Source organism: Babylonia areolata, chromosome 21 (genome assembly GCF_041734735.1).
Source record: "Babylonia areolata isolate BAREFJ2019XMU chromosome 21, ASM4173473v1, whole genome shotgun sequence".
Classification (NCBI taxonomy): Eukaryota; Metazoa; Mollusca; class Gastropoda; order Neogastropoda; family Buccinidae; genus Babylonia; species Babylonia areolata.
Window position 1 is genome coordinate 33,399,046 of NC_134896.1, and position 25,113 is coordinate 33,424,158.

The following is a 25,113-nucleotide window of genomic DNA, read 5'->3' on the forward strand; positions in this document are numbered from 1 at the left end:
TTGACTGTTGGTTGTGGTGGTGGTAGTGTTTTGTGTGTGGGTGGAAAGGTGGGAGGAGGGAAGTGGGTGGATGTGTGGTGGGTATGTGAGAGACACCACGCACAACCAACAGGAGCAGTTTGCCATGTGGGAGGTGAGTTGTTTGGTGGTTTGTGGTGGAGCATGGATTTGGGTGTGGATGTGTTTGGGTTGGTGGGTGGGTTGGTTGGGGCAGGTGTAGTGTGGGTGAGTTGGTGTATGTGGTTGCATGAGTGTGTGTGTGTGTGGGGGTGGGGGGTGGATATGTGTGTGTGTGTTATGTCTGTGATGTATTGATTATTCGTTTGTTGGCGCATTCACTTCTTGCTATCATTTCTGTTCATGACTCTTAAACATGTTTGTGTGAAATTCGACAGAGAGTCGCGCAAATTCTGTCAAACTACAGTTCAGAGGTACTACTCAAGTTTTCCCAAACTGGAAATAACATGAATGATGGATTCACTTCATAACATACTGAAACCCACAGGTGTCTTGGTTTTTGAACACTTTTGTGCTTAAAAATCACTTTTAAGTTGTTTGAAGTTGGCTTCTTTTTTTTTTGTAGATTATTTGGTTATTTTTCGTTATTTGTGTTCATCAGTTATTTTGTTTGTTTTGATTTAGAATAGCGGTGACATAGAGAGATTGCTTTATTCTATTACAATAACACTGATGTTTTATCAGTGTGAAAGTGAATGATGTGCTGTGATTTTTTTTTTTTTTTAACGATGTTTCTTTCAATTTTTTTACACCGCTCTTTCTGTCCCCACTTTAACTCTCTCCATACGAACGGCGAAAGAGACGACGTTAACAGCGTTTCACCCCCAATTACCACCATCAAAATATTGCAAGCGGAAGGCTCTTATAATGAAGAGGTGAATGTAGACAAAGAATACCACAATTCTGACGACGGAAGCTAAAGGTTGGGTCATTCAGACACCCACTGGACATCCGAGGGGTCTGTGTAGAGGAGAAGAGAGGAATGGCCGTACTGAGTGAGTTAAACTTTTCCTCTCACAAAATCGCAGCTTCCGAATGAGTGACACGAACTAACGGCAGATAACTGTTCTCACCCTTTCACATCTGTGGGTTGTCTCTCTTTATCAGCTGAGGCCAAGTGGGTTGTGAGCTCTACTGTTATGAACCTAACTGCGGGACAGGAGATTGTATGGTTCTCCTTTCTGTATTTCTGCTATGATGGAAATGTATAAACTTGTTTGATAGTATCTCCTTTTGTAAGTACTATCTAAACTTTTTTCAAGTGCCTAAAAATTCACACAACCTCTGTGTCTGTGTGTGTATGTGGAGGTTTATTCTGAATTCGGTAAAGTGTGTTCATTTGAGTGTGTATGTGAATGTGTCTCAGTGCATGTGTGTGTTACTGTTTTGTTTATTTGAGAGTGGGGGGGGGGGGATAATGTTTCAATGATGTTTCAATGCTGTATGTGCATTATGTATATTAGTAATAATAATAATAATAATGGTATTTATATAGCGCTGGATCTTGTGCAGAGACAAATCAAAGCGCTTTCGCACCAGTCATTCACACGCATGCATAACTCTAAAACTGGAGAAACTAAAGACAAGGAAGGGCAGGCAAGGGAGGCTATTTTGGGAAGAGGTGGGTTTTAAGGCCAGACTTGAAAGAGCTGAGTGTGGAGACTTGACGAAGCGAAAAAGGAAGTTCATTCCAATCGCAAGGTCCAGAAACAGAGAAAGAACGGCGGCCAATAGTCGAGTGTTTGAATCTGGGTATGCGTAAACAGAGTGGATCCGAGGCCGATCGTAGTGAGCGAGATGGAGTGTAGAGGTGAAGGCAGCCGCAGAGATAGGAAGGGGCAGTTTTGTGAATGCATCTATAACATAGAGTGCTGATCTTGTACTTTATTCGGTGTGAGACAGGGAGCCAGTGGAGATGTTGCAAAAGAGGAGTGATGTGCTCAGATCTTTTCTTTCTGAGGACGAGTCGGGCAGCAGAGTTTCGTCACTTCATGGAAGAGGATAATAAGCTGAAAGGCTTGTGAATGACCATGTAACCGTGCTTTGAGTGCTTTTGCATGCTTACTTGTGTTTGGCAAAGAAAAGAAACTGCGAAAGATGCAGGCTGTACGAGCGTTGTCAGATGGTAGAGCGCGGGTGGATGGGTGTGGCTGGGGAACTCAGGAGTTGGGGGGCGGGGGGAGTGGGGGGTTGCCACCAGGTGCACGTGCTTTCCGTGCCCATCGTTATGGAAATGGGGTCAGGGAAGCAATGAGGAAGGTGAGGTTGGTGTGGGGAGGGGATGGGGTGGAGCCAGATCAACTGCCGTTGCGTTCTGCTTGTGTGTGTGTGCGCGCGCGCTTGTTTCTTTTTTAAGCAAATGTAGTGTGGCGTATAATTATGGATCAGTCCGCACACATTGATGCCTCCTTGAAACTGTGTGTGTGTGTGTGTGTGTGCGCGCGCGCGCGCGTAGAAATGCGAATATCAACTAGAAATCAGTGTCCCATATCCCAATCCAGCCCTGCTGTGGAGACCATTCACGGTGTATTCTGCACAGGCATGCAGAAACGGGATCATCGGTTACCTTGGCTTCCGTTTTTCTACCTTTTTTTTCTCTCTCTCTCTCTTTGTAGTCAATACAAAATGGGACTAAAGGTTAATGCGTATGTCGGTATTACAGCGCAGATACCTTACACTGGGAGCCAGACACGCTGCGAACGATGCTGGGAAAGGCAGTGTTCACCGACTGACCTCATGCCATAGCAATAGTTCCATTTCATTTTTAGGATCTGATCCATGCTTCAACAATAATAAGCAAGTTCGAATCGCAAAGGAAAGGATCAGTCAACCCTGTTGCAAAATAACAAAAACAACAACAGCATGAAATAATGATAATTAGAAGAAGAAACGATCCTGGGATTTAAAAAAATCCTTTACGTCCAGATTCAAGATAAGACAAGATCGTGGGAACATGAAATTGTTGCATATTTCTTGAAACAAACACAGAGTATGAAACGCGTTTGTCACGAGCTTAAAATCAGTCACAGTGACCATACCAGCTGGCTGGTTGAGAGTTACATTTGGGGGGGGGGGGGCAATGCATTTATTAAGCAACATATCAGACATTTATTATGATTCCATCCTATAATCACCGTTATTTCTCCCTTGAGCTGTAGAACTTCAGCTGAAGTACGATTTCCCCACCATATATGTATCTTGCACATGATCAACACTGAGGAGTACCTTAACTCCAAGGAAACCGTCCTCTGACTGAGCGAGCAATCAACGGTTGGGGCCCTTCGAATTGAATTCCCCTCACATGTGATTCCCAGGAAATGTGCACATCGATAAAATATATCATCAGAACCGATTACATATCACAGCTTTAATCGGTGGAGAAATGTGGGCTTTCATAGATGACATGAGAGAGAGAGAAAGAGCAAAACATGTTGCACACATTTTCGTTTGGGTGCAACTCACGATCAGTGAAATCATCGCTGCTTGAAAATATGCAACAACAACAACAACAGCAACAGCAACAACAAAGCTGCATGGGTTTGCTTCACTGGGTTGGGAAAGACAGTGTGTGTGTGTGCGCGCTCGCGCCGTGTATGTGTGTGTGTGTCCACGAGGGTTTGAGTGCGTGCGTGTGTGTATGTGTGAGCGTGTATACGCCATATGTGTATGTTTGTGTGTCTACGAGTTTGTATGCGTGCGTGCACCAGTGTGTGTGCGTGCGTAAGTGTGTTTGTGTGCGTGTGGCTGCATCATTCATTATTTCCCAACTGGAACTTGTTTCACTGTGAGTTCGCTGGCGGCCAATTTCATCGATCCTTTCCACACATCGGACAGGGAAGAGAGGAGTTGGTTTGCTTACCTGGCATGATTGAAATGTCGGTACTGTTGGGAGGGAAAACTACAACTACTACAACTTTGGTGGCGAATAATCCTAGTGATGGAAAGCGCTTTCGATGATTTAAAAAAAAATGTTAAAAAATTTAAGCCAGTTAAGATGTTTATGCGTTTTACCGAGTGGTATGATACAACTAACAACGACTTCTTAAGGATGCTTCGATGTGTTCCAGTTGAACCGATGTGATGATGTGTGCATGTGCGAAATGTACTTGTTGCACTGTTATCAGGGAATGATGTTCTTTCCGCACGAGATGAGTTCAGCGTGTTGTACAGTTCCAGACAGTTGATACTCTTGTTTTTGTGCCAAATTTGAAGTGTATTATGTTTAAAAAAAAAACCAAAAAAACCCCCTTTTTTTTAAAGAAAAAAAAGAAGCAAGTAAACACTTAGTAAACAATATACATGGGGTTAGGGAGGTGTGCGGGGAAAGAGAGAGAAAGAAAAGACCGCATCTTTCACTCTTGATACCTTCTTCATTTTCACGTCTGACAACTTTATTTATGAAGACGCCTTGCAAAAAGCGCACATTTCTGAAGCAGTATGCGACGTGAAATAAATGCCTCCTTACCTTTCTGTATATCCATGCTTGCTTTTCTACCTTTTTTTTTTTTTTTATAACTGCAATGGTTCGTTGGATTTATCGGTTTTTAGAGCATGGGCAGTTGTCATCGATTTTTTTTAATGGACTGCGATTGATTTACAATTCAACAGACATGTTCACCGCAGTTTGTTATCGACGTTTCTGATGTTGTAGAAGCTCTCTTTCTATCTGGCTGCTCTTAATGTTTGCACTGTATCGTCTACTGGAGACAGATATATAGACACAGAGAGGGGAGAGAGAGAGAGAGCAGTTTTGCTCCTTTCTGAGAGAGAGAGCGAGCAGTTTTGCTCCTTTCTGATTTTTGCAGTAACAACAAAAAGTCGGTGTGGTTTAGAGGTGGGGTTAGGCTGTGGTAGCAAAAGTGTAGACACTTGAAAGGTAGCGTAGTGTGACTGGGATATTTCATAGACTTGCAGTTTGCTAACAGGAACAGTATGTTCCCGCCGCAGGAAAAAAAAAAAATCACAGTCCGCCAACGGTGGCAGCAAGTTCAGCAAGCACAACTAGAGGACATGACAGTGTTGATATCAATATGACTTCCACCTGTGATCCCGTACAGCGTTCTACAATGTAGATACGGACTATACCATAACACAACCTCCACGGCTTTAAAAAAAAAAAAAAAGTGAAATAAATAAAATGATATAAAACGTCCTCGAAACAGCAGGCAACCGGTGATAATCAGTCTCAACCCATAGACTGCTGCCAGCAGGCATGCTCGTTTGTGAAGGGCTGTCACCTCACTGAAATAAGACAGAGCGTACAGGTCGGGATGTCAGTTACCATTCTTTTGTTGGACTTCTTCCACTTGGGATCACATTACTTTTGTTTGGCAAAATTATTGACACCATTGAAAGGTTTACACAAAGAAGGAAATGCGGTTAAAATTAATGACACGCTGATCTCAGTTCACCAAGACTGAGTCATTGTGGGTTTATACCGTTGTCAACTTCATACACGGCACATCACTAAAAGACATTGAATTAATTCTTGAATTGGTAACCTCACCAAGACATGAACAACCGAACGAGAACTAGTTCATTCCAGGACGAACACTAAGGAACAGTAGAGTATAACGCAGTGCAAGACAGCACAACAGGTCTGTATTATTTAGCTCAAAAGATAACATAACGGTTTTGAAAGGACTTAGCTAGCTACCACGTTTTCGTTCTTTAGGTGCAAGAAAGTAGTTAGCCTGTGGTACTGGGCAACCAGTTACTGGTTGTACATGCTCTCTGCTTGGCTTTGGAGTCCATCGATCACACAGTACCTCATGGTGCGTGCGGAAGGAAAAAAACGAGAGTCTGTGCATCATGATAAACAGAACGAATGATTGGGTTTCACAGTCGGTGGTCGTGCAGCAGCAAGGCAGTTCTAATGGCACTAACTTGTCCGCTCCTGGGAGATGGCAGATAAGTGGTCTCGGGGTGGGGGTTAGGGGGCGGGGGAGGGATAGGGGGCTATGGATAGTGTGGGTCGACACTATGCCGTTATGAATGTTCCGACTGAAATGGTCAGCGTGAGACAGTGTCATGGAATTTTTGTGCTGGGATTCAGTGGAAGTGTGGGGTTTTCTTCTCTTTTTTTTTTTTTAAAGTTGTCCGCGAGAAGTGGGAAGAGAACACAAACCTAGTTTGTTTTTTGCGCTCATTCTTGTGATATGTGGGAAAGAACTCGACGTTTGATATCTCAGATCACTCACACACACACACACACACACACACACACACACACACACACACACACACACACACACACACACACACACACACACACCAAAAAAAAAAAAAGGGGGGGAGGGGGGGGGGGGGGAACTCCCCTTTATGATGATCATTCCACTGACAGACCAAGGTTTATCATCTTCACCATTATCACCTTCTTCTTCTTCTTCTTCTTCTTCTTCTTCTTCTCCTTCTCCTCCTCCTCCTCCTCCTCCTCCTCCTGCTTGTCCTACTTTGTCAAAGCCTTCCTGTGTGTGGCGATTGACGGGTAGTGTTCATTTCAAGGCACGAAGTACTGCAATACAACTATACCTTATTAGTGCAGTTGATGCACAAGTCAGCGTGTGTCTTGTGGGTTCAGGCACGTTTTGTTCAGCCCCCCGCCTCTCCCAGCTCCTCTCCCCTCCTCCCCTCCTGCCACCTCCATCCCCACCCCTACTCCTCCTCCCAAATTTGCCTCTCTCCCCCACTGTGTTGTGTGTGCGTGCGTGTGTGTGTGTTTGTGTGGTCTATTGTCATACAGGTTTGCGTGATGGTGACAATCAGTCAGATCAGTATGTGCCCCAGTCCTGAAGATTGACTTAAATTACACACACTGACCCTCCTTCCTGTTCTTTCCTTTTTATCCCCCCCACCCCCCTCTTTTTTTTCTTCTTTTTTTTAACTTCGAAAGAAAGATTGCAGTCTTCGCTCGTGGTTATTAGTATAAAAACGGCGCAAAATGTGTTTGTGTGTGTGCGTGTGTGTGTGTGTGTGTGAGAGAGAGAGAGAGAGAGAGAGAGAGAGAGAGATTTCTGTCTATCCTTCTTTTTCTTTTTTGTTCTTGGAAAACAAAAGATGATGGCTATATTACTGAAGACGCAACATTGTCAGTGGTTTTGGTCTTTTGATAGTGTTATCTGCCTTCACTCAAATTGGGCATTATCAGCAGAAGCTAACTTAATCCTTCTGTTATAGTTCACTTGCAGAAAAGTAAACAAAACACGCTAGAGTGGCAGTTTTGATAATTATGATCTTTCTGGGGTCGTTGGCGTATTTCTGTCTGCAACGAGAGAATGCTTCAGTAGGTTTTCAGTGTGGACGAAAAAGACAGCACAGTGGACTGGACTATTTTAACTTTGTTCAAGATCGTTATGTTGGTGGAAACAAACTTGCAAGACCACGACAGTTTGGGTGAAAGACGGGTAGGGGGAATAATTTTTAAAAATGAAAAGAAAAACACTAATTACGACTCTTTCTGGTGGTTATTTATTATTAAGAAAACAACAACACTAGATTACGACCGCTCCCGGCAGTTGTGTATAATTCAACCTGTGTATATCCTAAGGACAGAAGTTGCAAACATCAGTTTTTCAAAGCGTTCGATTGTTCGTCAGGTGTGAAAAGCTGGACCGTGTACACAACGTTCTACGGGCTGTTGGTGGGGGGTGGATGGAGGGGTTGGCCGGGGACTGGGGTGGGGAGCACTCGGGGAGGGAGGGGTGTTCCCTTACCGCATTGTTTTCCAGCGGGCTACATAACGGAACGGTTCCAGGCAGCGCTCTAGATCACGGGTGGTTGCTTCGAGGACAGCAGCTTAGTCAACAGTGTTTGATCCGCCTTCTGCCTTTCCGGCCCTCCTCCTCACTGCTGACACACTGATTGGGCCTTAGTGCTTCTCTGTCTCTGTTCCAAGTCACCGTGTGTGTGCCTGTATGTGTGTACAGCTTTGGGTTTATGTTCAGGACAGAGAGCAGAGATCTGACCAAAAAACCCGCATTCTGTTTTTCTTCTGCTTTTTGTCTCAGTGACATTTTATTTAGCAGTGCAGTGGGTTCTAACACGGTTAAAAAAAAGAAAAGAAAAAGGACAAACACCATGCAGTGGTTCGTCGTGTTGTTATGGGGTTGGTTCAGGCAGGTGTATGATGAATGAATGAAATGGATACTGAGATTGACAGTTCTGTGTTTTTGCAATACTCCAGGTACACTGTGTTTCCGAGACGCTCGTTTCGCGGGGATTACTTGCTTGGACACTTGCACACTGAACAGTTTCACCGGTTTGTCACACCCCAAGTGATGTTCTATTGATTTTATTGATGAAACGATTGTCGCCTTTCACTTTAACACGGGTTATTTGGAATATTTGCTGCGTCATAGCCTTCGAAAACGGGACATATGTGAATGTTGAAACGGTGTGTGTTTATTTCGTGTGTATTTTGGTGTTACCTCCACGGATTTTTTATTTTTTTTTATTTTTTTATTTTTTTTTTTTTTTATTATACAAGTCAGTGGTTGGTGGGCTGGAAATGAAGTGCTTTCACAGCTCATGACAAATTTCTATTCATTCCTTTATGCGTGAGTGTGTTGACTTCTTTTTCTTTAAACTTCACTGTCAGTGACGACGAATGTTTATGCATTTGACAGTGTTTGTGATATGACATGACATTGAATCAAATGACTTTGCCTAGGAAATAGACTGTCAGCCCTTTCCCCTTGCCCTCCAAGAGAGAGAGAGAGAGAGAAGGAGGGAGAAGAAGAAGAGGAAGAGTTTGTAGTAATAAAAATAAAAAGTCATACAAATAAACTTTGGTTGTAAACTTAAGTACCAACTTAAGACTGAAGGCTGGTCCATGTGTGCTGATGTCACGTCAGTGTGCAGTCAGCTGCAGTACTGTTGTATCATCAACACCCCAACATACAGGCCTACTTGACACATGCTGACAGGTTAACGGATCAGATCTATGTGAAAGAAAAGGACATACAATCTTTTCTGTTGTCTAAGACAAATGCATATTGATAACGAACCATTTTCTGGGAGGGGAAAGACAAGTACTGTATATACCATGATGGTGAAGTGAGGTAAGTAATGCACTTGTGTCATGCACCACTGGACAATGGAGTGGTCACGGTGAACCGGCCCTCTGTTCACGCGCGTCAGTCATATCCAGTGGTCCGGTCATAGCCGAGTCACTGTTCAGCTTACAGTGATTGCAACCTACAGTGCCGTCATAGTCCTACAACAACAGCGGAGTTGTGAAATCGAAGAAAAAGACCTTTGTGTAGCGCAAGTGCCGCTTGGATTTATCAACCATACCTTGCACAAATCAGTGAAAAACACCAGCTTTCAGTCCGCACCACACTTCAGTGTGTAGAAATCCCGTCGTCCTGTCTGGTGTCACTGGCTGAGCGTGATGGAGACCAGAAGAGTGACGAGAAGAACGGTCATCAGCTCCAACTTTCATGGACGCAAGACACCAAGTTGTGGTGATGGTGGTTCAGCCAGAGCACCTGCATCCCGACACACCTCTGGTGGCGGTGAGGGCCGTGAGGTAGTCCGCCTAGACGGTCCTCCAGCAGAGGGAGAAAGTCGGACAGAGGCACGGTACGTCTCCACACTGTGCATTCCTGCACAGGGGCTGAGGAACGCTGAAACCCTCCCTGCCACGGAGGAGGGGGGGTCTGAGGAAGGGGGCGAGACTCGTGACGTTTGGCCAAGGGAAAGTGAGGGGTGGGAAGAACAGACGTTCACCTCCCGTGGGTCTGAGCACGTCAGTGAGGACAGAGAGACAGGAGGGCCTGGTGTCCGCACTGTGACGCTGTCCCACGGTCAGTGGGTGTGGGTCAGCCAGGTGACCCTGTGTCTGCCAGGGGGACAGCATTCATCCCGGGGAACACAGGTGCACGAAGACAGGTGTCAGGATGCCGACAGAAATGGTGGACCCATAGAAACTCTAAGTTGTGGAGAAGTCACTGAGAGGTCCGAAGACGTGGATCACACGTGTACCTCTGAATGTGAACACCCAAACGCTGAAGAACACACCACGGGCAAGACTGACGGACAGGGTTTACAAAGTGATTTATCACCCAGTCTCATGCTAACAGCTTCCTCTGGAGATCACCAGCCTAAAATACATTGCTACTTATCACAAAATGGTCTTGATGAAGATGATAGCGACGATGACACGTTCAATAATGAAAATGGCAAAAAGCGATACAGCTTTCTTAACATTTTTGTCAAAGATTACTCGAATAAAAATCATAAAACAGCATCGGCCGCACAAGACGAAGCGGCCAACAGCTTCAGTGAGGGAGAAAAGTGTTTGAACTCGTCTCTTCCCTCCACTGAGAAGACTGTGTCAGTCGCTCTGTCCAGGCTGTGGGATGCTCCACAACAGAACCAGACAGACGTACATGTTCCCCTTCACACTGAAAATGGTGACAATGAAAGCGTCGACAGTAAGGACGAGACAGACCCATCAGACGAGGAGACAGCTGAACGCTGTGAAAACGAAGACAATGAAGACAGAAGGAATCGCCACGAAAATTGGGCCGAAAATGACCACCATAACTTCGATGGCACCAACTCGAAAGCCACAGCCACAGATAGAGACATCAAGGAACCAGAACCTCATAATCATATAGACAACGACAAAGACGAAAACATTGATTATGACAGGGACATTGTTCACGAAACCGCAAACAACGAGCTCTGTGTCACACCAATACCAGAAAGCGAACCCACATCAGACACCAGAGATTTCGATAAGATCATTCTCGCACTTGAAGACGACATTTCTAACTCCTGGGACGTTGACGCACAGCCCAAAGACCGTGCCAGAGTTTTCGCTGAATCAGCTGGCATCCCAAACTTTGCTGAAGACGAAAGCGAGAAAAGAGTCCATGAGTATCCTAAAGAGTGCAGAGTTTTAGGTGACCCCAGGGGGATTCCTTGGAATGGGGAAGACGCTGTGAACATTGGAAACGCTCGTGCAACAGAATGTCCAGTCGTCATGACAGAGCAGAATGGTGTGTCTGCTCCGTCGGCGGTGGACTCTGTTGTCTTTGTGGACAGAGGGGAAGAGTTTGACGTGTATGTGAAAACGACAGTCAGTAAACAGGTGAGAAAGGACACGTTCGTTCATCATCTCTCTGTCTCTGTCTCTCTGTCTCTGTCTCTGTCTCTCTCTCTCTCTCTCTCTCTCTCTCTCTCTCTCTCTCTCTCTCTCCACACACACACCCACTGCATACACACGCTCACACAACACACGCGCGCGCGAGAGAGAGAGAGACAGAGAGAGAGAGAGACAGAGAGAGAGAGAGCACACACACACACACAGAGTACAGAGAACACACACACACACACACACACACACACACACACACACACACACGTGTTTCAAGATTCAAGTTTTAATTATCCTTTCACTCCTAATGGAGTTTGGAGGATTACTGCAAAATAATCTTTTCATGCCCAGAACAAACATTTCCAAATGCACAACGTCACATTAAAGTTGAGAAAACACATATGTCTTTTAACTCCAAAAGTACACACACACACACATACACACACACACACACACACACACACACACACACACACACACACACACACACGGCAAAACCGCCCGCGCGCGCACAATATAAAAATACACACGACTGCTTTCATTGAACATGAAACATTTGTGTAACCTTTTGGAAGGAACTGCTTCCTACTTTTCTCTCCTTTCCAGTCTTCCGTTCTGTATACAAATACTTGACAAGTGGGGTGGATGGGGTGGGGGGTTCTTTTATGTTTGGATTACATATCCAGTCAGGCGCCAGAAGTCTTGAAGTCTGTAATTTGTACTGTTCTGAGGGAAGGTACACTGACATGGGGTCAACCCGATACACCCTCCCCACCTCCCTTCCCGGGTCCAAATCCGCTTCCAACCACCCCGCTCCACTGTAAAGTCCCGTGGTCTTAGCAACCAGCATGGCAAGTGTTGGCCACCATCAAACAGTCTCTGTCCAGTTTTCTGTCTGTGCCAAGGCTCCCCCACCCCACCCCCCCAACAACCCCACCCCCTCTCTCTCTCTCTCTCTCACCCCTTCCTCTCTCTCTCTCTCTCTCTCAGCGTTTCTGTCTCTCCCTCCCCCTCTTTTTCTCTCTCTCGTTCTCTGCCTGTCCTCCCCCCCCTTTTCTCTATCTCCCTTGCTCTCTTCTCTTCACACACACACACACACACACACACATGATGATTACCTTATTCTCAGTGTCATGCTGGTGTTTATTTTGGTTTAAAGGCGTACAAGGAACCTTTTTGTTATTGCTTCATGTAGGTAGCTTTTTTTTTGCAGGTGTGTGTGTGTGTGATAGATGTGAGTGTGAGTGTTTGTGGGGATGTTCATGTTTGCATAAACATTTGTCAAAGAACCATTCAGTGGGAGCTAACCATTCTGTGCATTTCTGAATTAACGTAACACTTGTCAGCAGTCAAAGCTTTTTTTTTTTTGCTTTTTTTTCCAGGAATCAAATGGTCACCTTTGCTTCTTGTGTTTTGATATTCTGAGAAAGATTGACTTTGATCATTCATGCTGTCCAATACATCTTCCATGGCAAAGAAGCTCTGATTTTTCTAGGTTTATAGGCATTGCATTTTTTAAATGTAGCAAATATGTATGATAACATAGGGTATATAACAAGCATGCAAAAGATATGATTGACATTCTTGTGTGTGTGTGTCTGTGTGTGTGTGTTTATATGCATATAATTTTTTTTTTTTAATGTGTATTTGCCTTTCAGGGAATAGTGAGGGGGGTGTATGTGTGCATGTGTTTTTGGGTTGTTTTTTTTGTATATCAGGGAATAAAAATTAATATTTATTCATTTCATTGAATGTGAATTAGTGAATTCATTAATCATGTTTGAAAAATTTTTGCTCTGTAAATGACTTGAGAGCTTAATAGACTTATTTTCTTATGTAATGTGCTGGCACTGTTTCATATATGAAAATGATCCCAGTTTTCAGTTCCTTCCCTGACAGTTTGCAGTCTGAATGATCACTTTGAAATAATGCAGTTGTACACTGGTGTATGCATCAATGTTAGGATTATTTTTCCGTTACTTTGCTGCCATTCATGGTGGGGTTTTTTCTTCTTTTTTATATTTATTTATTTAAGAGAGAGATAAGTTCAGTTTTAAGTGGTGATGCATTAATATGCCCTTTCTCTGTCTGTCTGTCCCTCCCTCCCTCCCTGTCTCTCTCTTTCTCTTTCTCTCTCTCTCTCTCTCTCTCTCGCTCTCTCCCGCTGTGTCGCAATCACTCATACAGTAACGGTGATTGTGTGCACTAGTATTCATGCAAGAAAAGTAAGGGAAATCACTTCTACAGTATTTCCAAATATGTCCACACGTAAATTAGAGGAAAAAGAGGATATTTTCTGTGGTTTTTTGTTTGTTTTTCCACATCAGTGTGGCATGGAAGCCTGTCAAAACTGTAATTTTCCTTGGGTTGAACAGGCCACATGATAGTATTGGAACGTGAACATTAATACTTTGACAGAAAATGTCTACACTCGGCAGTCTGTATGATGGGGCATTGAATAAACAAAACTCCTCCTCCCTCCCCATTCTTTGTTGCAGCGCCTCCTGGAGGACATCAGGAGCAACAAGGCACGAACGGAGGAGGTGGTGGGGGAGCACGACGCCCTGGGAGACCAGCCAGGGGAGACCACCCCCTCCCAGGGCCAGCGCTTGCTGAAGGAGATCTTGGAGCTGCAGGAGGCCGCCGAGTGCCAGTGTTTGGACCTGCGGGCGGCCCTGGCGGAGCAGGAGCAGTATGAGACGGAGGTCCGCCACCTGAACGCGGCCATCTCCGAGGCCCAGCAGAAGTTGCTGGCGTCCCCGGTTCGAGCCTCCACGGTGCAGGCCTTGAAGCAGCAGATTGCTGAACATAATGTATGTACCTACCGTGCCTCGCTGGCTAGTCACACACACATTGCGCTCTTGAGTTTGTTAGGTTTTTTTTTGTTTTGGGGTTGTTGTTTTTTTGTTGATTGTTTTTGGTTTGGGTTTATTATTTTCTTATTATTTCTTAATGTTCTGTTTGGTTTGGGTTTATCATTTTCATTATTTCTTAATGTTCTATTTGGTTTGGGTTTATCTGATTATTATTATTATTATTATTTGGTTATGGGTTGTTCTTTTCAATTCTTTTTATTATTTTGTTGTTTATTAAATTTCTTTCTTCCTTTTAAAAAAAAAAATTTATTTTTTTATTTTTATTTGTTTATTTTATCTTTTTTCGTTTTGTTTATTTTTGCATTTTGATTCGGTTTTTTCACCTGGTTTTTTTTTTTTTTTTTTTTTTTTTTTTTTTTTTTTTTTTGCTTTTGTTTTTTTGGTTTTTTCTTTTTAAAAAGTATATTCATTTGTTTTTTTATCTGTCTATTCATTCATTTATTTGTTTGTTTTTATTTCCTTTTTTTGCTTTTAGAAATTTTTTGTTTAAATTTGTTTATATAAATCATTGATTTATCCATTTACGAATTGAATCTCTTTTTATTGTTTTCTTGGGTTTTTCTTTTGTTTTGTTTTTAATATCAAATTCTGCATTATTTTATCAGCATGTTAGAGGTCAGACTCAAGAGGTGCGTGCTGTAGTTTGTGTGCCGTGTGTCAAACTGTGTTACACAGCCTGCAGACATGACACGTGTCTGACACCAGGTTGATATGCGGCACAGAAACAGCAGACACACCAAGGGTGGACAACTCTGAATGTCTTGTCACAGCATGCGTCAGACGGCATTGTTGTCACTTTGCCTATGGTCTTTTGTATTTATTTGCACCTTTTTTTTTTCTTTTCTTTTTTTGTTCCTTTGCATTCATGTGTAGTCATGTACCTGCACAATTATTTTTTGGTTTGTGTAGCAGTTCTTATTCTCTTGGTCGTTTTGTCTTCACTGTCATCGATAGTGCTTCTCTCAGTCATTGTAGCTTGCTTTCTGGCTTTTCTTACTGTAGACTTTGGTTTTCTGTTATGATAGGAAAATTGTATTATAGGACATGCACGCACACACACATGCATGCGCACATGTGTGCGTGTGCACGCACACACACACACATACACATTCACTCAATCACTCACATACTCCGGCATACATACTCATGTATGCATGCATGCGCATTCACATCCACACACACACACACACACACACACACACACACACACACACACACACACACCTTTCATGTACGGTTTTTATGAGAAATAAATATGACTCTGATTCTGATTCTGATTCATGTATAACACTGTAACATAGTTCTCATTCTTCTTCACATGGTAGTTTGTCAGTCTATGCAGCTGCAGTTGATTCTTTCTCTTGGGGTTTGGGTGTATTTAGAAATGCTTCATTGTGTTCATGTAGTATATGTGTTGGCATGCTCTCATCATATGTACCATACTGGCAATGCCATTACCATGTTGTGTCTGTGGGAAACTTACTGGCTTGTGTGTATGTCTGTCTGCTTGTTAAATGTGAATATGTGAAAATCCCCATGTACACACACAGGATTAAAAACAAACAAGACCCAGAAAAACTCTGTTTATGAGGGTGTAGGTGCATGTGAGTTTATGTGGTGGTGGTGGTGAAGTGTGTGTGTGGGTTAGTGGGAGGTGGGGTGAGGAGGTTGCAGTGTGTGTGTGTGTGTGTGTGCATTAACTGTACCATGTCAAGCTTTGTCCCAGATTTGTCAGTTTATGCATAATGAATGCAAGTAGCATTTACTTGTGGTCTTTGACTGACTTTGCTGTGAGCGATTAACTCCTCAGCTGAAATGGCTAAAGCAAAAGAAATAACTTATATTGTAACATTTCGTTGTTTTTTTTATTGTCTGTATCTTTTGTCAGGAATTCATGCTGGGAATGATGGGGTAGGAGGGGGTGGGGTTGGGTATGCATGGGGACAGAAGGCATCAGTGCTGGCATTTGTCAGAAAATGGGAGGTGATATCGCAAACTGTTTCAACACTTTTTCAGAGTTTATGTTGATTTTATTTCTCGTCAGGGTCAACCTGTAATATTGTATCATTTCTGTCAGCACCAGATGTTACATAAAGACCTTAAACTTTTTTATTATAAAAACTGTACGATCAGTTTCCATTTGTTGTGATTCTTTATGGAAATTCTGACGAGTTTTCTCACAGATTTCCACAGCATTCTGCTGACTGCAGGGTCTTCTGTTCCTCCTTTGTGTCTGTTAATCTTATGGTTGCTGCCTTCTTTGTCTCTGACAAGATCAGTTTCAGTTTCAAGGAGGTGTCAAAGCATATGGACTGATCCATATATGCTACTCCACAACTGCCTAAAAAAAAAAATTTTAATTTTTAAAAGGGTGGTGGGGGCAAGGGGGGAGGGGCAGATGCCTGATGTTTGTGTAAGCCCACCTTGCTGATCAGGCCTTCAGAGATTATATTAGGTTTGTGTTAAACAGTAACACAAAAAATCTTTTCTTTTTTTTTCATAATCTCTTCTTTCTTTCTGAAGAAAAGAAATGAAAAACAAAAGGAATTATTAAAAAAAAAAAAATTGTAAGTGTCACTGGTAGGAGTGCATCTTGTAAATCAAGATTTCCTTACATACCCTCTTCTCATGTTCATTGATAGAGAAGCGTCCAAACATAAATATGAGAGAGGGGGGTGTGGGAAAGGGGGTGGGGGCAGAAAACGAATGAGGTGTTGAAAGTAAATCCTGCTTGTCATGACTGTCTGCTGCATTGCTCCGCACATGTTATGTTTAATTGATGTGTTCGTCTGCTTTTGATTTGTCATGCTTTGCCACTACGCTTACCGCTTTACTGCTGCACTTAGTGGTATTGGCTTTGTTCCTTTCTTGCCAGTAAAAAAAAAAATGTATAATGGTTATTTATTTATTTGTTTATTTTTGTTATGTACATTTATTTTTTATCCTGTTTTCTGAATTGATAATCTAGTTTTTTTAAATTGTTTTTGTTTCAGTTTTTGTTATGTCTTTCATATTTGAAAGATTTTTTTTTCCGCAGACACAGAAACTGAATTTAATGGCATGAAGTCATATTCTTTAATGGCTGATAATGAGATGCCAAATATATGTCCAACACACACATACATACACACACTGACATTCACACACACACACTCTCTCTCTAATATCACTTCAAGTGGAAAGACATAAAACTGAAGACAACACACACACACACACACACACACACACACACACACACACACACACACACACACACATTTATGCACACATTTAAGCACACATAGTGTCTTACGCTGATAATGATACACGATTCAAATCTGTCTGCACATGTCTTATGTTTCCTCGCACTCATATACCCATGCACCCACAAGCATGCACACATGCATACTAAAAAAAAAATTAATCACCAAAGTGAACATGAATGGTGACATTCTACTGAAGCAGTGCATCATTATTTCACACCATGCACACACAGTTTACGTTTTCCCCCCTTACTTTAATCGATATTACACAAATGCTTTCCAGTCTTGGTAAACTATTGTGATGTTGATACAAAATTATACCACTGCCAAGCACATATTTAGTCTTTTTCTCCTCACACCTTTTTCTATTTACTCACTGTTCTCCACTTACTCACCCCAGCTTTGTAAATGTTTGAACAAGTAGTTTGTGGCTGTTGGTTGGCTTTTCTTCCCTTCCAGCTAATTTGCCTGGCTGGCTTCTGTGTGTGTGTGTGGTGGTGGTGGTGGACATACAGGCTGTGCTGTGTTGACATGACCTTCAGAGCTAAACCACTGGGTCACTTTGCATGTGTGTTGCGCTAGTCAGGAGCTCGAAGCGGCGTGCGTTTCGGGGTATGTTATGTTCAGCGGTTTGTGGAGTGCCTCCAGTGTGGAGGAGCTCTGTGTTACTGTTGTCGTCGTCGTCTTCTCACTCTTGATGTGGTGAAAATAATGAAGGTGGTTTGAGAGTGTAATCTTTGTGTGTGTGTGTGTGTGGTCTGTAAGTTTGTTAGGGGTAGAGGGGGAGTCATGACTTGTCAAGTTCTGACAATGTTACTCACTTTATTTTTTCTTTTCTGAAATTAGATTCAATGTATTGTACATTTCCCATCCCTAATACAGGCACCCATACACTTTATCACATATGTGCAGATACATGCATGTGTATGCACACCCACTCATGCTTGCAAGCATGCACACACACACACACACACACAGACTCACTTTCGTACTGACACGCTCATTCACAAATAATATGTCCACTTCACTCACCCTCTGCCCCTTGTAATGAAAATGAAAGAGGGAGAGGGAGTAAGAGAGGTTGGGAGAAGGGGGGGGGGGGTGTGCTTCAACATTTTTTGTGTTAAAGTGTATGGATGCATGGATAGATGCAGCAGTTTGCATGTCGTTGGCCTTGTATTTTTATATGTGGCCATATGGCTTGTAGAACCGGCATATACACATATACATATATATGGTTTGTGTTGCAGACATAATGTGTATGTAATCTAGGATGGTGTGGATAAAAACTCTGGTGTGATGTGGTTTGGATTCTCCTAATCATTTTTTTATTTTATTTTGGGGTGGGGGTGGGGGAGGGGTGTTATTGTGGTTGGGGGGGGGGGGGTTGCAGGTAAGTTTGTGTGTGTATAGAGCCATTGTTTCTTTTCAGGTCAGTTGGTGATTTTGTCTAATGGCTTATGTTGGGTGGGGGATAGGGTGTGAGGCTGTGTTTGAGGAAGTGAGGAGTGCGCATGCATGTCTGTGCTTAGATATCTTTTTTGTTGTTGTAGTCAGACTGAAAGTTCTTTTAGTGTTATTCTTTGTAACTTGTAGAAGGATACTTTTTATGGGTCACGTTTGTTTTTCTTGTTTAATCATGATGCTGGGGTGCATTTGTTCATGTTCATGGCCATTAGTTACAGAAATATGCAGCGGGGAGGTGGGGGGGGGTATGATTTGGGTGAATGCTTTGTTTTGTGCACTTTATTCAAGAAAAAAAGTTCAATATTCTAGTGGATGTGTGTGGAAGTGGGGTGTTTTTCTCTGTTGTTGTAGTGGAATGTATACAGGAGTGGGGTGGCATTTTCTGACCCACACACTTTGTGGGCAGTTGAACCATCTCACTGCAGGCACCCTTTAACCAGGCTCTGGTCACTTGTGGACATCATGTCTGGCCTTCACATTGACCATCATTGCCCTCCTGGATAGGTGGCACATCATCATCATCATGGTTATCGCTGTGTTAGATTTGTCACAGGATCCCAGTCAGTCCTTGAGTACATGCAGTCATTGTCATCATATGAAATTTGTAGGAGTGTCCAGATTAATCCTGAAATTAATCCCCTCACATCTTTTCCATGGATTTCTCCCCTTCCCTTTTTCTCCATTTTTGCGTGTTCAAGAATTTTGGATGGCATGACCCAGAATTTTGACAGTGTAAAAGTCCTTTAAAAGATTCAGATCTCCAGCTCACAGAACAGTTGTGAAACTGAAATAGGTAATGTGTATGGAGAATAATTTGGGGTAAGTGGTGTCAACGGTAACTCCACTGAAATAGTGTAAAAAATAGGGCACAAAAGAAAAGGAAAAAAAGAAAAGCACCAAGCAGTTAAAGGCATAAGACACAATTGTGATAAAAATCAAACTGATATTTTTGTATGGGCATGCCATGCAAAATGCATGTGATTGTGAGTAAACTGAATGGGGACAAGGGGGATGTTGTTATCATGTTGACTGACATAGTGGTCTTTAATCACAGATCACCTATCCTTGAATGCCTGATGTCTGTCATCTCACATAATCCTGTCTTGCCTTGTCCCAGAGGGGTACACACAGAAACCCAGCATGGCTTGAGCTGGTGGTGGTAGAGTCGTCCGCCTGTGTAGTTAGTGTGTTACCCCCCCTTGTGCATGTGGCCTCACTGCTCCTGTTCCTTTCAGAGCCTAGCCTCCCAGATCAAAGCCCACCAGGCCAGGGTGAGCGAGATCAATGAGAAGAGCCAGCAGCTGTCGTTGCGAGTGGCCCAGGCCAGCACCGTCACCTCCCGCAAGCGCTACCTGCCCGACATGGTCTATCGCAACTGGGTCACCGCGTCTGCCTCCGAGAGCGGCGGTATGGAGGCACACAGCTCCCCCGTGTCATCAGCGTCCTTGACCCTGGACAGTTTTGACAGTGGGATGGACGCGGGGGTCAACCTTTCACAGTCCTTGCAGACCAGCCCCTCCCTGTCCACCACCCTGCAGAGTCACAGCCCTCTGAGCGCCAGGCCTCCTGGCACCACCCCCAGGTCTGAACAAAGTGCCACCACCGCTGATTTTGGGCGCTTCAAGCCCATATTGGACTCTTCCCGGGTGGACAGCTCGGCATCGTTCCGCTCGGACGAATCGGACAGTTTTGTATCCCAGCCGGGTGACACGTCGGTGAAGACCATACGGTGGTCGGCTCCGTCGGAAGGACTGGTTGATTCCTACAAAGTGAAGAGTGCATCGGACCCTCGTCTCCATGGCTCATCCTTGTTGAAAAAGAGCCCGGGTCAAGGCCCCGACAGTGGCGGTGTTGGCAAGGTAACCACCCTAAGGTCAAGGTTGGAGTCGCCATGGTCTCTCTCTGACCATGACCGCCCCGCTAAAACCTCCACCCCCCGTGGTCGGGGCTGGTCAGAGTCTCCAGCAGCTTTGGGTCGCCGCACTTTATCGCACTCCCCTGACAAGGGGGGCAAGTCATTCCAGCCCCCGACTGCTGCACCCTCTCTCTCCCCTTCCCCCTCTGCTTTGTATGGACGTGGGCGCTCCTCCTCTCTGCATGTGGCTTCTACTACCGCTGCTGGTGGTGGTGTTGGTGTTGGGCGTGATGTCATTAATAGTGGACTGGTGGGTGTGGGGCTGTGTGTGCTGTGCTTTTTGCTAACATCGCTAACTGACACAGTGGATCCTCTTATCGTAGAAAATGTACACTTTTCTTCTGTAATAAAAGAAAACTACATGTTTCTTCTGTAATAGAGCAAGCTACACATTTTTTGTGTAATAAAGCAACACAAACATTTCATCTGTAAGGTGATGAGGTGATGAAACATGAAGCCCAGACCAACAGGGAAATCAGTTCAGTCCATGAGTTGGTTGCAGGGAATCAGTGGAAGTATGAAAACACAAAAGTCATCACAAGTATAAAGATTTTTCTTCTAAACAATCTCCAGACAGTCACTGAATCAGACATGACTCAAGAACTTTCCATCAAAACATTGGAATGAAAATACCACATACCAACAGTATTCCCAAAACAAGGGCGGGTGGAAAAGCTTCATTTCAGCTGGGTAGGTTTATGTCAATATCAAGTGATAAGAGGGTTCCGCTGTGTTTTTGTTGCTTTTACTAGACTGGTTCATGTTTTACACCACTTTTCTTCCTTCCTTCACTCCAGTGTGTTTCTGCTCACATTATCCTTTCATCACCTGTGTCTTTTTGGTCTTCCCTGTCTCTCTCTATGTTTGTGTGTGTGTATGAGCTTAGCGTTAACCCTTTCAAAACAGAGAGCAAAAAGTGCACACACAGTACAATGATTCTCTAACCATATGATCCACAAACAGTGCAGAGCATGTGGTGGAGAGGAGGGGTTGGGGGGGGGGGGGGGAGAGAAATCACACCTTATTTGAGAGATTAAAGAAATCATACCGTCTCTGAGAGATTAAAGAAACCACAGCACCTGTGTCTTTTCCCCGCACACAATGAATGAGAAACCAACATTTTTGTTAATAAAATAGGCGGGGGATGGGTTGTGTGATGTTTTGCACCCAAAAACACTTACTGTGCAGTGAAGGGGTTAATGCTATGGATGTGATTTGTAGATGTTGGCTCTGAGTCTTACTACTTGTGCTAAGTTACTGATGCTGTACATGATGTTACAGTGTTAGCTTGCCGCAATAGTAGTAATTTGTGCTAGTGCTGGCATAGTATGTCCATTTGGCTTTTTTTGACTCACTTGTGTAAACAAAGTGAGTCTATGTTTTAACCCGGTGTTCGGTTGTCTGTGTGTGTGTGTGTCTGTGTGTCCGTGGTAAACTTAAACATTGCCATTTTCTCTCACAGTGCAAATACTTCGTCAGTTGACACCAAATTTGGCATAAAAATAGGAAAAATTCTGTTATTTCCAGTCATCTTATTTAAAACAATATTGCACCTCTGGGATGGGCACAAAAAAATTAAAAAAGAAGCCAAATTATATGCAAACTGAATTTACTGTTTTATATATATATATATATATATATATATATATATATATATATAATTTTTTTATTCTCGAAACTTGGCACTTTGATCTGATGTTCTGACACAACAACAAGAGCAGTCATTTTTATCATTTTTGGCTCAAACATGAACTTCTTTTGCTAAGCATGGAAGTTATATTTATTTTGCATGTCTTTGGTGCAGATAGTAAAGAAGGGAAATTAATCTGTAATTAATGCTAAGGGGGTTAATTTGCTTTAAACTGATCTTTCTCATCTAAAACATTACATTTTGAAATTATACTCAATACATAAAAAGCTTGTGTGTTTTACTCTCAGTGAACAGGGCTTTCACTATGTTCATTCGCCCAAGTGGTCTTTTTCAGAAAATACTAAAATCAATACTACAAGTGGACTTTATAGATCTATTGGCTGAGTCCTGAAGGTCATGGGCAAAAATCAATTGCGTACACATATTTATACATATTCAAAGCGCATGCTCATATTCCTCATGAACGAAGGATGCCATTTTGTTTCAAGTTGTTGACTTGCCCGTTCAATCCTATATTCAATCAACAATACACGAAAACATGTGATGGAAAGTTGGAGAAGGAGACTGTTAAATATTTATCCCGAGAAAGATTTGTGAACGCCTCATCACTTACTTGATTATGCCCCAAACTGCCATAAAAATATCAACAAAATCAGTCGGAACTTATAAACCATGAGAGTTAATACCCTTGATGAAACGTAAAAATTTCCAATCTTGACTTTTCTCAAAATGAAGTCCTTTTCACTTCATACGACGTTTATGAAGTACTTGTACTTAGCTCTATATGTTATTAGTTTAACAAAATACTCAATTTTCATATCAACTTTAAAACTATAAAACTAGAATAAACATAAAAGAGAAATTGAATCGACCGTGTCGTACTACATTCCCAGTGGGTGTAACTAAACTTGTACATCTATCTAGATCTAGAGAAAACGGCTAAATGTTGCATTGTGATTGCGGCGATCGCCACATCTCCTTTACTGAGGACTTAAAAAGAATTTTTAATTGCCCTTAAAGATATTTTGAATGCCCAGGATACACCAGAATAATATGATTTAAACAGCGTTCTCACTGCAAATACCACAATCGATTTATCGCCTTTAAAAAAAGCATGTTTAAATATTAAATTTTAGAACGCCAGTTAAGGAGCCACGATAGTGTAATGGGTACGACAGTTTCTTCTCACCTGAAAACGCATGGTTCGAATCTGCCATCAGGACTTTTTTTTGTGTTTTTGTTTTTTTTTTTGCTTTTTTCTTCTTTTTTTTAACCCACGTTACATTTTATTTATGTATACATGTATAAAATGTAACTTAACTTTATTACCTGTCTTGTGTTTGTGTGTGTGTGTGTGTGTGTTGGTCACACTTAGGTGCATTTCCTCTTTCATTTAAACAAAAGCAAGTGTAAGTTAGAAATGATTTTTTTTTTTCCTTGGTGACTTTAATTTTGAGAAAAAAGTTAAATAAAAATAAATAAATAAACAATGTAAAATACATCACAACTTTGTTGTGTCTATATTTCTATGTAGGGAGGTGCACATGACTTTTGTTTTGCAATTGATTTTTTGTGTGTTTTGATTCAATTATTGTGGTAAGTGCATGTCACAAGTGAGTCTTGAAGGCCTTGCCTCTCTTGTTTCTTTTTTTTTTTTTTTTTTTTTTTCAAATGTACTGTTTGATGTGTAATTATTTTAGATTCACTGCAATCTGTGGTGTGATCCATTACAGGCATTATTTTGTAGATTTCAAAAAGAAAAAAACAACATATATTTGCTGTGGTTTGAAACATTTACATTTGCATTTCAAGTTTTTTCTCTGTTATTCAGCGTTTATTTTTAAATGTTTGCTGTGGATGATCAGTTTTTTGTTGTTGTTGCTGTTGTTTGTGTGTGTGTGTATTTTGTTGTGTTTTTTCTGTTTGTTTTTTTTCCTTGACTTTAAAAAAAAAAAGAAAAGAAAAAAAAGCAATAAAGCCAGCTCTCTGTTCATAACTAAGCGCTGAGTTAATGAAATATTAACTTTTTTCTAACAGTAGCATGTCCAGAATAAACTTTAAATGGAATTCTTTATTAACTGGTCAGACTGTGAAATGCAGAATATAAATTAACGCTTCCCTTTTTTTTCTTTTTTTCTTTTCTTATTCTATAATGCCCAATGACTTCATTATCCTCTCTGTACTGGCTGTTTGTTTATTTTACAAGAAAAATATCTATAAAAAAAAAAAAAATGCAAGTACTGTGCAAAAGCTGTGAAATTTTGTGTTAATATTATGAATAGAATGGACTAACATTTGGCAAAGTTTCAAAGCACTCACTTTATTATTGACTGATTTAGTATATTTTTTTAAATCCAAATTTTTCATATCTGACATAAAGGGGGTGAGTTTTTCTCATGTAATAGAAATTTTACAAATGTGGTCTTTTGTAAACATAGACACTTCCTAATTGTAGCAATTGAATGGGCAAATGTGTATGCACAGTGGATATCCACTATAGAATCAGTTTGCATTCAAATTTGAGTCACGGTACTTACCAAAGTTGACAGAGACGCCATCCTGTCAAGCGAGCAAGCAAGAAGGCAGATTTGGGTTACATTCACATGTATTGTACTCAGATAAAAGCATTCTCAGCCACAATAAAAATACAGGTGCACTTTTGGGTGACTGTGGAACAGAGCTGCGCCATTTAGTTTCACACAAGACCGTTAAACTATGAACTATGAATTTTTAAACTCATGGTGCACTATAGCGTACCACAGTAACAAAGCGTTTTGCACATGAGGTACACTATAGCGTACCTTAGTATATAAAGAGTTAATGTAGTGAAATGTTTTGGA

The 25,113-nt window shown here is 42.2% G+C and overlaps 1 protein-coding gene across 5 annotated transcripts in view; it reads left to right on the plus strand.

Moving 5' to 3' along the window:
- Positions 1 to 25,113, plus strand: part of LOC143295939 (muscle-specific protein 300 kDa-like) — a 341,276-nt gene that overhangs the window by 271,931 nt on the left and 44,232 nt on the right. For 3 of the 5 annotated variants that reach the window (XM_076607629.1, XM_076607630.1, XM_076607631.1), the window contains 2 exons: positions 13,621 to 13,935; positions 19,943 to 20,872. In XM_076607629.1, the coding sequence (XP_076463744.1) occupies positions 13,621 to 13,935; positions 19,943 to 20,872 (1,245 nt within the window). The remainder of the gene's footprint in view (positions 1 to 13,620; positions 13,936 to 19,942; positions 20,873 to 25,113) is intronic. The other 2 variants (XM_076607632.1, XM_076607633.1) reach the window with 2 other exon arrangements.